The 13,368-nt window shown below is 38.0% G+C and overlaps 2 protein-coding genes across 6 annotated transcripts in view; one reads left to right on the top strand and one right to left on the bottom strand.

The window, feature by feature from the left end:
• The window catches only part of LOC106178209 (glutamate receptor ionotropic, kainate 2), a 46,159-nt gene that overhangs the window by 5,401 nt on the left and 27,390 nt on the right, over positions 1-13,368 (bottom strand). For 3 of the 5 annotated variants that reach the window (XM_013561315.2, XM_086999417.1, XM_086999416.1), the window contains exons 4-12: positions 10,184-10,441; positions 9,713-9,900; positions 9,508-9,561; positions 4,005-4,136; positions 3,554-3,592; positions 2,869-2,901; positions 1,250-1,405; positions 913-1,017; positions 28-141 (exon numbers count right to left, since the gene is read on the bottom strand). In XM_013561315.2, coding sequence (XP_013416769.2) covers positions 28-141; positions 913-1,017; positions 1,250-1,405; positions 2,869-2,901; positions 3,554-3,592; positions 4,005-4,136; positions 9,508-9,561; positions 9,713-9,900; positions 10,184-10,441 — 1,079 coding nt within the window. The remainder of the gene's footprint in view (positions 1-27; positions 142-912; positions 1,018-1,249; positions 1,406-2,868; positions 2,902-3,553; positions 3,593-4,004; positions 4,137-9,507; positions 9,562-9,712; positions 9,901-10,183; positions 10,442-13,368) is intronic. The other 2 variants (XM_086999418.1, XM_086999419.1) reach the window with 2 other exon arrangements.
• Positions 4,393-9,199, top strand: LOC106178210 (uncharacterized). Its single transcript, XM_013561320.2, has 6 exons — positions 4,393-5,555; positions 5,774-5,982; positions 6,191-6,389; positions 6,638-6,787; positions 7,246-7,353; positions 7,723-9,199. The coding sequence occupies exons 1-6, from the start codon at positions 4,943-4,945 to the stop codon at positions 8,775-8,777; spliced, it is 2,334 nt and encodes a 777-aa protein (XP_013416774.2). The 5' UTR covers positions 4,393-4,942; the 3' UTR covers positions 8,778-9,199.

Here is a 13,368-nt window from a genome sequence, read left to right as displayed (position 1 = left end):
TTATTTTCTTTTACAGATCAAACTAACCTGAATGGTGGTGACAATAAGGGTTTTGTTTTGCAGAGTGTCATGAAGCTGATCCTTCAGCTCTGTGAAGTTTGCTGTGATATTCACACCTCCGTCCAGAGTCCAGAAACCAATCTGTAGGAAAATAAGACGATATAAGAAAATAATTTCATCAAGGATTTCGCAAAAATAAGACAGAACATTTGGTCTACTTCAATTCAATATAAATCCGTAATAATCCAGTAAAATGAAGTAACTTCTGAATTAAATCTTTAGTCTTCTTTATAAAAATAAATAATGGCTACTTATATTTAACCAAGCAAGCATCAATCAGCTTATATTCCTATTGTGTTTGTAATTTATCTCTTTAATGGACACACGCATTTCTCGAAATGGAGGAGACGTTAAGTGGGTACCATTGTGACCAGAGTGTTATAGAACGCGAGATAAAGGTTTGCGCACTTCGACAAGATGTGAGCGGTCAAAGAAAAGAGTAAATTACCGATATATCACTTAACAAGTCTTTAGATTTCATTTTTGTACTGAAAGCGACCCGCTCAGGCCATTAGACATATTGAACGCGTGTGACAAATAAACCAGCATAACTCTAAACGAGAATTATAGGATCTCCCATTAAAAAAGCCCTTACGATGCTGGTAAATTACAGTAATGGCAGCGTTTAAGCGCACATGGTTTCGGTAGCTCACTTAAAGGAAAAAATATATAAAAGCTACAAACGAAAATGAAATAGGCTAGTACTGTTTGCTCAAATGTCAAGTTTCTGATTTCTGAATTAATCTTTAAACTTCAGTTACATGTGTAGCTTGGATTTTGCTTTTTTTTTTTTTTTTTTTAGGAATTACGAATCATTGAACGCTTGAAAGTTGCCAGAAATTTCATACATACCCTTTCTAGAGTCCTTTTCCCCATTTTAACAATCCCCAAGTCGAAGTCTCTTCTCTTTCCGTCGCCATCAAATTTAATCCTGCCTGTCAGACCAGTCAACCCTACCTGGAAACGGGGCATTTTTTATTAATTACAAATAATACATGGACTTTCAATCAGTTCATATGTATTTGTTATCTCAAAACTAAAATCCACCACTGATTCATCGGCAACCCGACTGTTTATCAATGTCATTTCTAACATGTAAAATACTCAAATGCAACTCTTTTTAACGGTATGTTTACAAAGTACTCAGCCATGGAAATTTAGGAGAATTAAAAAGCTTAGTAGCCCTCACTCTTGTAAGAAAATTGAACAGGCTGCTGCCTTGAGTCCATGTCTGCCCGGGATTAGAGCAGCCCAAACTGCGAGTCTGGATGGTCTGTGAGCGCGACAGGTCTGTAATTGCTCGTGCGAAGACCATCACGGCGTCTACCATCACGGCAGCCTGTACCTGAAAACCAGAGGTCAATTCTACAATATTTTTAACTGATCATGAATATGCCGTTTGGTGTGAATCTTGTTTGATGCAATATTGGTATTTATATTGATAGCATTTTGGCAGAAAAGGTTATAAGGCAACTTTTAAAGCAAAACTCTTGTTAAATATATAAACCTGTATGATACGTACCTGTACATAAGAAAAATACGTTCAAATACACGTTTAATAAATATTCAATCTAGACAACTAGTATTGGGGAAAATAAGAGAAAAAATAATTCAAGCAATATATTAAAGAAAAAAACTGCAAAGAAATTAAGCTTCTCCCTCAAAAATTAAAGCTCTCCTCCACCGTTATAAACTGTAATATAAGACAATGAATGAAAACAGCAACAAGAACGAAGTAAGTGTAAGTTTTGAGATACACGGCGAATGCCTAGCATCACTGTTATTTGTAATAGTCATCAGTGATGGAAACGGGCATATTTATCTTTTTGGGTCAACCCTATATATAGATATCTATATTTCTTTTATCCTTTCTATTCACACACTACCAGCATTCTGGTCGGAATTTCTGAGGAGCTATCTACTTTTTTGGTTGCCTTTCACTCGCTACGCTACGTAAATTTCCCAGCATTCCTGAATTCGGGACAGAGCATGCATTTAAACGAACCGCCTCTTTTTTGCGGTCGTCATAGAGGTCAAACATGGTCATGCGTAATACTGAAATATTGTCTATTGCAAGACTTGCTGTCAGGATGTCACCTTAAAGTGCTCGCAGATCTACTACGATGTGTTCATAGTTCTACGCGAACATGGGGTTCTTAGACTTACTTAAATTACCTTTAATTTCGCTCTATCGCACAGAGGTAAAGGGGTAAAGGGATTATAAAGGGATTATGATCACAAGGAAAAAAGCCTTATTCCTAAGTGAGATGTTAATATATAAAAACAAGTCGGTAAAGATTGCAAAAGATATATCCCGAACATGATTTTTCTAAAAAGAAACAAGTTAATGTTTCTTTAATTATTATTATTCCAAAATTCACTAGCATATAAGAATATCAGGAAATAAATATGGGAGGCAAAAGCAAGTGAAATATGGAGAGAAAATGTCGTCCACATGCTGCCACTGGCGACACATGCAGGGAGACTGTCAAAACCAAGCCCAAGGCGTGCAATAAGCAGATTAAAAAATCACTGCACCTAACGTCCGTTCATGTAGTCAAACCACCAAACTGTTTCCTTTTTCATAGAAACCAATATGATTACCGTATATTGGTTTCTATGTGTACCTAGGTTCCAAGTTCAAACGCAACTATGTTTCTGTACAGGTGTCTATACTAGAGTCCCCAAAAAGGCAGGTGTCACTGTAGATGAATGGTACGGTTTGCAAGCTTTGAAATGCATTCCCAGGCAGTCACAGCATATAGAGAACTACATATAGTGAACGATGTTGCCGAAGGCCATACCTACCGTAACATTGCTCTTTATCTCTGCATTATCGTCCTGGTTAAGAAAAGAGTACGAAAATCGTGAAGTGAAGGTGGTCAGTGAAGAAGGGATAGCAAAATGAAGTCAAACATGTGGCGGCTCGCTGAATTTGGGTGGTGCTTGCTCGCGTGAAGCGGGGTCAATGTCACGCTTTTGGGACCAGACAACGCTTTCAAAGGGGTGATTCGGATCGATGACAGAATTCATATAGTTGATAAAACTGAAAACATGGATTGAATCGATGCTAGGTCTGGCTTGAAGGGAAAGCAGACTTTGATTTAAAAAAGCTGGCTTCAAATAAAGTTTTGGTGTAGGGGTTGTTTGACCAAGAATAAGCGTACACAAGAAAAGAGCGACACTTTGATTTTTTTTTTTACTGAGGATCAATTTGATTTCAGATCTACAACTATCCATTATTCATTTGGAAATAAACGTTTGAAAGAAAATGAATTCTCGGACGACCTAAAATATCAAGCTGCCACGAAATGAAAAACAGATGCCACTTCCAAAACACGAGACGAGACACAAAGTCGATACATAAATTATAGATGATGCACTTTATGCTCTTATTTAGTTGAGAGAAAAAGAGAGAAAGATTTAACATCCCAACTACAATGGTTAATTGTAAAGCCAGTATACAGGGTGCTCTCTGGCGCCCTACGGTTACCTTGGTCTTTGTTTGGACAGCGCCGACGAAAGGTGTTCCCTGAGAATTAAAGCGCCATTTTGGGATGTCACCAACTTGGTTAATTTAATTATAATGTTTAGTATTATACAAGTTCTTGCTGTTGCCATTTCAATATCGTATCCTTTACTAACAATCTTTAGGTGAACTAGCATCCTTCGTGGTGCTTTATCTAGAAAATATGGACATTACTTAACATAAAAATGGAGAAAAATAAGGAGGCACTTTATGCCTTATTTTACGATAGTCATTCTTTATTTGTGCCAATTTCCTCCCAGTTTCCTGCAAATTATTTAAAACCTACCTAGTGGCATTCAAATATACATTAATATATATATTGCAGGCAACAAGGCTAGACAGCGAGGCGGTAATGTGTACTGAACCGCAGGCTATTTTTTATGTAACAAAGTGAGAAAAGGTTAGGCGTGCTTACCGGGAGAGCTTTGGGACTGGCCAGATCAAGCATGGCTATCTTCACCTCGGGATCGTCCCAGTCTATCAGCCGAAAGCCCGTCAGATTGGCACCTCCATACCTGTAGTCTCCTAGGTCCAGAAGGTCCAAGTCCTACGTGCAAAAATACAGAGTGTAAAAATTAATTTAAAGTTTTTTTTTTATTTTGCCAAACCATGCTTACTGATTAAGAATTTTGATTTGGAGGGAAATAATACCACAACTAATTCCCCCGCGGTCTTGGATCAATTTCATAATATAATGCCTAATATCTTTTATGGGCATGAATATTCCCATATGCTATTTTTTAAAGATTCGACCGACTTGAGCTTATTGCATATTTTGGATGCATTGATTGTATATTCGCCTTCAAAATATGCTTATGTAAAAAAAAAAGACAGGATAGATCTTGTTGATAAGCAGGAAGCATATAATAAATACTTGAGGTAAGAAGCAATGTGGGGAAACTAGCCAGTCTGTGAAGGGATCCAAGTACAGACTACCTGAATAGGAAATAATATCTGTGACACCAAATATCCGAAACAGTTGAAAACACCTCGCCTTGTTCTACTTACCCCGCAAGCGGCATGCTTGAGGGCTGTCATTAAATAGTGAGCATTGCAATGTCTGCATAGTTAGTTCCGATTAAACAGCTTTAAACATTGAATGCCCATATATGTAGAAGATAACGTGCATCCTTTATGACAAAAACAGAAAACAAACAGTGAGCAGAATGACTCACCAAGAGTTAACGACACACGAATACGAAACTTTACTGTAAAATCAGACAATGGAAGGTGAAAAAGCTTGGTGTAAACGCCACGATCTCAACATCACTGTTCTTTGTTATGACCTAAACTCACATAGCGCTTTCACACAAATATAGGCGAGGAGGGGACGTACGTGAGCCCCTTGTCACCATGGTTTTTAGATATATCTTATTCCTTGGAATCATTGCTGCACTTGAAGCAGTAGACTTCTTGCACCAAGCAAACGCTGGGGTTCACAGTCATGACCATGGTAATTATGGACACGGTGATTTTGGTGGGTATGATGGGTACGAGGATGATGGCGGGTACGACGACAGCCATTACAGTGATCATCCTAGTCATGGTGATGAATATGGTTACCGTGGTTACAACGGTGGTCACGACTCGCATGGACACGGTGGTAGTTCCCATGGATACGACGTAGATCATAATGCTCATGGGTATGGCGGAGGACACCATGGGCAGAATGGCAGGAGTGGATATATTCGCCATCATGATTCCCACAGTTTCTATAGTTCGTCTCATGGCGGATATGATGATGACAGCGGGTATAATGGTGGGCACGATGGATTCGAATTTCGACACGGAGGTGGAGGTTACGGTTCGAAGAGAAGAGGATACAAATCCTCTAGAAACTACCGGAAGGAATTCAAACCGAATATAAAGCAGTTGCTTTTTATCAAAGCTTCAAAGTTTGCCACCATTCTTCTCAGATGTTCAAGCAATGATTCGACATTGGAAGAGGTCTGCACGTATGGAGCGGGTAATGTTTTGTTTTCTATAAGCTATAAATGTATGTACTTCCGTACAGTGCCATGGATTTCTGTTCTTATTCCATATGATTCATCAGAATTCCCACTCGCTTACGAAGATGGAAGATGTCGCGGGCGTGTTGTTTAAAGTTTTTGTACTTTTTAAAATACAATGATGAATAAAAACACGCCAAACTACTTAAAATCCCGAATTTATTAAAACCATTAGGTCCATTTACCGTGTTTGCCCCAACCGACTATGCGTTCGACAAGCTGTCAGACGACCTGCAGGCCGCCCTGGAAGAATGCAACCAGACCGCCATCGACTTTCTGCGGAACCACATAGTGAGCGGGTTTGTGATGAGCAAGGAATTCAAGAACGAAGCTTCTTTCCTGACTCTGAATAACGACAGGATTCGCGTAACGAACGATGGTTATGTACGTACTGAAATGCTTTACAGGATAGATGGTCAAACTTTAGTACTCTTAAAGATATCTCTATGGGTATTTAAATATGTGAAGTACTTGATATTTCAATCGATGCAATGAACGCACTATATCATTGAAATGTCAGATAATAACTCATTTTCTTCGTATCAAATGAATATTTCTTTTCTTTTCTTTTTTTTTTCGTTGTTGTTCTTAGGCTACTATTGCCTCCGGTTCAAAGATATTGAAAAGAGACCTGTGGGCCAAAAATGGCGTCGTTCATTTGGTCGACTGTTACTTATGTTTCCCATTCTTGGACCTTTCCAACACGACAGAAGCCCAAAGTATTGCCAGCGATAACAATTTCCAGATTTTCTTTGATCTATTTAATGGAGTGGATCTCTTTGACCACACAGGTAAGGGGAATTTTTGTAGTTGTGTTGTTTAACTCTAAAAATGGACACTATTTGACAATATTCCACAGTTCTCGAATGTTTCTCGTTCCCACATGATTAATATACGAAATGCGTCAAAGCAGTACTGTCACTGCATGGTGTCAAAAACCAACAAAGGCAAAATCATAACCTCTTTGGAGGAAGTAATTGATTAATTACCATGCAAACAAACAGAGAAAGACAACAAATAATTGGTTTTTTTTTCATAGACCACGCAGACGACTACAACGACCACGGATACTACAGCGGGTATGGGAAGGGTTGCACTTTCTTAATCCCCACAGATGACGCTTTCAACAATCTCCCAACAGAAGTTCAAAATTTTCTAATGGCCAGCGAAAACTCAGATGTCTTAAAAGGTAAATATTTCATATTATGTTTTTTCTTCCTATTTTAGATTTACCCTTTTTATATATCACTGCATGGATCTATTTTTAACCAAAAAGGGGTATGTAGAAAAATTTGAATTTGCGTTGCACACAAATCTTTCACAGTTACCAATTATTTATATTTACATCAATTAGGGCATATTTACCTGAGCCCTTTATATTTCAGATAAGTCGTATATATTTTTACCTTTTCTTCAGTAAGCAAAATAATTATTTAGGCAAATGAACTTGCTAGCATATTCGCAATGATTTAACTTAAAACTCTTTAGTGATTGTAAGGAAAATGCCATGTTATCACTTTTTCTTCACCATTTGGTTTTATTTCTCCTGCATAAAATAGAATATTTCAAAACAGGGTGACTTGTCAATTTGTTACCAGAAGTGATATATTTATAATCATTAAACTATCTCATGTTTTTTATCTACAGAGTTGGCCAAATGTCATAAAATAATTGGGACTTTTTATGAGAAGTCCCTGCATTACGACATGGCAGTGAAGACGAAGTGCGGACTCAAGCTTTGGATCACGAAGGCTTGTAAGTTGAAAACTTGTTTCATAAGTTTCTGTTCTTGATCAAACAGAACAACAAACAAATTGGTTACGCGTCCAATTGATTCTGTCAGCCAATGGCAATAACGAAATATATGTTATGTTTGGCCAATTTTAAATACTTAGTCCACTATCTACATTGTGATGGAGTAAAGTGTGCCTATATTTCCAATGAACTAATGATAATGATGAATTAAATATTATAAATGTTATTCCGTCTTATAAAGTCCTCAATCAACCATGTGGAGAAAAATATGCCCTCATGTCTTTATTGCCGGTGAACTCATGATAATAAATAATGAGCCACATATTATTAAAATGTTTAAATAAATCAATATCTTCTTTTTCTCTAAAGATAACGGCAGCATCCAAGTTAATGGTGCGACCCTGCAGACGACAGATATTTGTACAACCAATGGCGTAATTCATACCATAGATCGTCTGATCATTCCACCAGATCTTTATGACGAAATTTTTATGCTTCCTGACGCTTACGGCGATCCCTGTGGGCACCTGTGCGAGCAATATGAGAGGAAACCTTTCGAAAGAACAACAAGTACTGTCACGGCAACGACAGTAGTGAGGACCCTCACAGATACATTGCCTACCGCTCGCACAATTCTTTCTACGGTCAGCACGTCTGCCTCAACAGACACCACCACTGAAATAGCAGAGACGACCACTCAGAAATATGATCACAAGTATCACCATCACCACCACCACCATCCCAACCCAGGCCATAAAGAACTCATTAAGTCATTGCTTAGAATCTTGCTTTTGAAAAAAGGACATATTTACGACTCTCTCCACGCTCAAAGTGGAGACAGTCACCAATACTCAAGCAACAATGATGGCGACAACAGCACTAATACTGGTCAAGTTAATGGGATACACAACCATTTTGGAAACCATCATGGGAACCAGTTTGGAAGATCTGAAAATGGTACCGTTCACAACAATCAGGAAACTACCAACCAGAAACTTGAAGGACGATTGATCGAATTCATCCGAAAAAGACTGAAACAGTTTATTGTTGAGCGTCTGCTAGGGGCTGATGGTGATGGGGATTCGCAGTCTCTCGAATCGGCGAGCCTAAGGCGGGACAACGGTACGGAAAACGGGACCTCTCCAGCTTCCAGTCCCCAGAGCAATGGCGACTCATCAGTGAAGAAGTCGGATCTTGAGGACGCTGAATTAGCAGGGCTCACAACAATAGTCACAGAAGACCCAGAGTTGATGGACAACTTTTTGCAACAAATGTTAGAGCTAGATGACGTTGTGTTTAATATAATGGAAGAGGTATTTGGCATGGACGTCAAACTGATGGTGGGCTTGTTGCCGGAGGGGGACCTCGAGGCGCCAGCCCACGTGCAACAAGCAATACAGGACATGCGCGCAGAGGGTGCATAGCATCAACAATACATTACCAGCGGGGCTTTGAAAATATACACTATCTACTTAGCTTATGACGATGGCAAATGACGATTAATGCATGTTTATTTGTATTTTGAAAAAGACTGGTTCATAAATTTGGGGTTCTTTTTGAATAAAAGTTTGGTTGATTGTAGCCCTACAGATGCATCTGATAAATAGATCATAAAAATATGCATAAAGTAGCCTTTGAAAAGAAACAATGGGAATGGACGAATTAATTGGACGTTAAGTCATGGGCTGTACGTCTTCACTCAACTGATGCAGCCTATCCAAGAATATGAAAACATTTCGGTTTTACGACACAAATCTATTTTGCAATTTCATCTGTACTCCATTTATTTTAAAACATGTGAATGGCAAATGCATGTCTTGCAATATAATCATGTCAGAAACGTCAAGTCATGTCTCTTTTTATTATCTCCGTAAGTCATCACTTTCAAAGGACATAATCTGTTTCTATATTTGGAGAAGGGCCTGCTATAAAGATTAAAAGACAAACAATGGCTACATAAGTGATATTTTTAACTGTCGAGAGCAATTCTGATGAGGCAAGGAGCAAGGTATGTAAAAAGCTGAAGGGACTTTGGGCTAATCTTCACCTTATTCATTCATTCTAAATGTTGCAGTGCGACGCGCCCTGAAGACGATTATTTATATGGCGCTACATATCTAGCCACAATTAAAAAAAAATATCCGGGATACTCACCAAACTTGTAAAATGGAAATGATAATACTGTGACAGCATGCTTAGAGACATCGCCTGAAATATAATAATCAGTCATGGTTAAGATATTCAATTATTCTAATTGCACCTACTTTATATGTAATTTTATACTAGAGGAATGAAAGTTACGACTATAACAGATTAATATTATTATTGTAAACAGTAACTGAGCAATGAGGAAAATTACCTGTGCCAACAAAGTGGGTATCTTCTTATAGTCACAATCTACTATAAATCGGAACTGGTTTTGACTTTTAAGATCCTTGAGCAGAGGTCTATAGTCGCCATCTTCAAATGCCTCGAGTTTGCGAATGGTCGTCTGCAAAGATTTCTTCTTTCCAGGAACTCGGAGCAAATCTTGCAATTTCAATAATCCTGATAAAAAGGAAGAAGAATTCTGATGAATTGTATCTTTGGTATATTTTGAGGGCTGATTAAGTGAACATATGCATTTCTTTTATTGGTTTATTTTCTTTCTTTTTTTATTTATGGTATTTCAAAGTGTATAGTTCAACTGCAAACATACGCACCAATACATACCAAACACAACTATTGCACAATTCAAGTAACGCTGAACAGCATTAATATTTTTTTGTTTATCCTGCTCTCTCTCTCTCTCTCTCTCTCTCTCTGGCATTAAGTACATAACGTCTCTCACCATTGTTGTCCTCATACAGAATGGTGACGGCACCCCACTTCCAGTGCGTCACCAAATCCAGCAGTGACTTCCCAATGGAGGTATAATGGGGGTGAAGATTCACAGAGTAATAATCCTTGAATTCTTTGTAATCCCAACGCGTCTCTATGTGGGGGACTTCTAAAGTATCACAGATTGACTGTACGTGAGAGGCCGAGATGGTGGCCATAGGACCAAATATGGCACCCACTCCATTTCCGTCTTTTAGTAGGCGACATACTAGAATAAAGTGATTATATATATCCGATGACGTTTTATAATTAGATTTAATACACCATTTTATAGATCTTACTAGTCATTAGAAAGTACTTTCAACTATGCCATTAACAGTATTGTTAAAAAACGAGCTTAACTATGGTAATGTCAACAAAAGCATGAATAGGTTGCGCGTCTATTTTGAATCCAGTTTGAATGGATGTACCTCACTCTGTACGTATAGCTGCACCTTTCTTGCTCAGTTTAGACGCTAAGTATCAAAGTGTTTTGTCTCGTTTAACACAATGGAAAAATTGGATGAACTTTGCAAATAAATAAATAATTAATAAACAGGACCTATTTTGAAATAAAAACAATGATGCAAACGGAAAACGAAACGTGTTTACGACAATGGAGGAAAAACAAAACACTGTGTTCTTTAAATTTCAGAGAATATAGTTCAGAACTTAAGTGTATTTAGGGAATCTAAATACCGAGATTGTTTTTTGGCTCTTAGGGCATTGACAAATATGAAAGATGGAGAGTGTCTATTTCATATTTCATTTCATTTCATTAGAAATAAGCTTTATATACAGACTGAAGACCACCTATGGAGAGAGCAGTGTAGCGCACTAATTTTTTTGTTCATTTTTTTCCACCATCATCATATCACACCTGGCACCACATCCGGCATGGAAGACGCAGGGGGTGGAGGTGTATATTTATCTGATCTTGCCAAGGAATCATATAAAAAGATACCATCGGTATGAGCCTTAAGGTGCATAAATTCACCTCATACCTACGCGTGACACTGCCAACATTCAATAGTGAAAAAAAAAAAACAAGTGCGCGCCATTTGCGCGTTTGTTTCACTACTGGGGTTAGCGTCTGAGGGTTCACGCCAGCAGGTGGCTTAAGTTCACATCAAGAAATGAATATCTGATGGTTGTGGCATAGGTTAAGGGATATACATTCGAATGAAGTATGTAAAAGACAATGAATACCTAATTTTCCCGGAGATATATTTTCCTATATCGAAAGAATATTTTAAAAAATCAAGATAATGCTGCCAATGAGACGTGTTCGGTACGGGAAACAGCAATAACATATTTTTTCTCATATGTGTACATAAGGTATTCATTGAAATGTCAAAATCGTTTTTTGTGAGATGGAATAATCTATTTCATCGTCGAATTAAGAACGATAAATAAATAGAGGTTGTAGGGTAAATGTCTTACATTAAACATTTACGTCTGGGCCCAGTAGCTATGTGAATATGATGGTTAAAGCCAAAGCTGGATGCCTTAAGGTGAGGGCTGAGTTGGAGAGGTATAATATACTCCGGTAAATGCACCTTTGGTAGTTTATTGTGATAAGCTGCAGTGATTAAACTGCGGTTGAAGCTTCCAGACCCTCTCACCTGCAGGCCCTGCTCAGAACGCTAAGGCCATTCACACGGCGACCAGATGACTCCGGCTCTGACCTATTATGCTATACCACGCAACTGCTAACTATTTTGATTTGAGGCTGATATGTTTGTCTTAGGCTTTGCTCTGTGCTGTATGGAATCCCAGGAGGGCCAAGCGGAAAAAAAATTTTTTTAAAAAAATTGAAAAAAAAATTTTTTTTGAAAAAAAAAATAAAAAAAAAAAATTGAAAAAAAAATTTTTTTTGAAAAAAAAATGCGAAATTTGCGAGATCGCGTGTAATCCCGCGAGATCGCGCGTAATCCCGCGTGGTCGCGCGAAATCCCGAGAGATCAATCGTGTTTCATTTTCAAGATGAAATTTTAAAAAAACACAAAATCTCGCGAGAAAGTGCGAGAAAGAAAAAAGCATTGGCGAATGAGGCAGGGAGGGGCTGTTCAAAATGCCGACATTGCACCGAACATGAAGAGGAGGATGTCATTTGTAAAGGGAAAACCGCCCAACAGCCTGGGATATTGGCTCCATGCTAGGCCAATGCCACGATGAGAAGGGATTTTATGGAGCTAGAATATTTAAAAAACACTCTTTAGTACCACCAGCATGTACGCTGGCAGTATTCATGGCTTTAGTCCCGACCTATCTCATATGGCTCTGCAGGGTGTCGTGAACTACAAGTCACCGTTACCGCTTCTCCTCCTAGAGCGCATTATTTCAAGGTCAAACAGGTCACAGTTTTCTAAAATTGCTAACTTTCTTGTGAAAAATAGTTATTATTGTCTATTTTCAGAAACTAAACAGATCTAATCTATAATACAATGGGCAGGTGTTACCCTTAGGGTAATCTTTGATCTTCGTGAGTTTGGGGTCATTTGGGGCATTTTCAGACGAGTAGTGGCTATTAGATGCCAAACTAAAAACTCTCTAATTCTGGAACCATCATTGCTAGAGACCTTGTTTTTTTTCATTTTGTAGAGCTTTGCATGCGCAACACTGCAGGTTTTTTTTGTATTTTTTATTTTTTTCGTTAGGGCTCGGGCATTGTTCTGTATCAAATAGTTCAACATCCAATATTCAGATGTGAAAATAAAATGTAAAATACACCAAAATTAGCAGAGATACACCCATTGTTACTACTGAACTTGAATAGGAAGGAGCAAACTGGTAATTAAAAATGATAGGACAATTTTATTAAAGTTGTGCTGTTTTTATCATTGACTTAATTGTTGAAAATGGAAGTAAACTCATTAGTTATAGTTCTCACTTGTGTACATAGTGGAATTTTCAAATATCATGGGCCTGAATACCTTTGCTAATTAATTTTTTTATAAATACCATTTTAACTGCATTGCATAATTAAGAATTGGTGGTGATTATGCTCTTAAGCATTATGTAATATAGCATCAAAGGTGAGGGAAAATAAATTTTGGTCACTCTCACCTTAATGGCCATTAACGTCATGCTACTCGTGGCTCTCAAACCTACTGAAAGGGTTCTTGGTCTGAATTGTACCTAGACTTGCACCAG

Source organism: Lingula anatina, chromosome 1 (assembly GCF_051362555.1).
Source record: "Lingula anatina isolate TDL-2025a chromosome 1, LinAna3.0, whole genome shotgun sequence".
NCBI classification, from domain to species: domain Eukaryota; kingdom Metazoa; phylum Brachiopoda; class Lingulata; order Lingulida; family Lingulidae; genus Lingula; species Lingula anatina.
This window is presented reverse-complemented; position numbering and strand designations above follow the sequence as displayed.

What these genes read in the sequence shown, in the direction of transcription:
- LOC106178210 (XM_013561320.2), top strand. Translation starts at nt 4,943, where the DNA reads ATGGTTTTTAGATATATCTTATTCCTTGGAATCATTGCTGCACTTGAA. An exon ending in GGTCTGCACGTATGGAGCGG is followed by an intron (nt 5,556 to 5,773) that starts GTAATGTTTTGT and finishes TAAAACCATTAG; the next exon opens with GTCCATTTACCGTGTTTGCC. An exon ending in AAACTCAGATGTCTTAAAAG is followed by an intron (nt 6,788 to 7,245) that starts GTAAATATTTCA and finishes TTTTATCTACAG; the next exon opens with AGTTGGCCAAATGTCATAAA.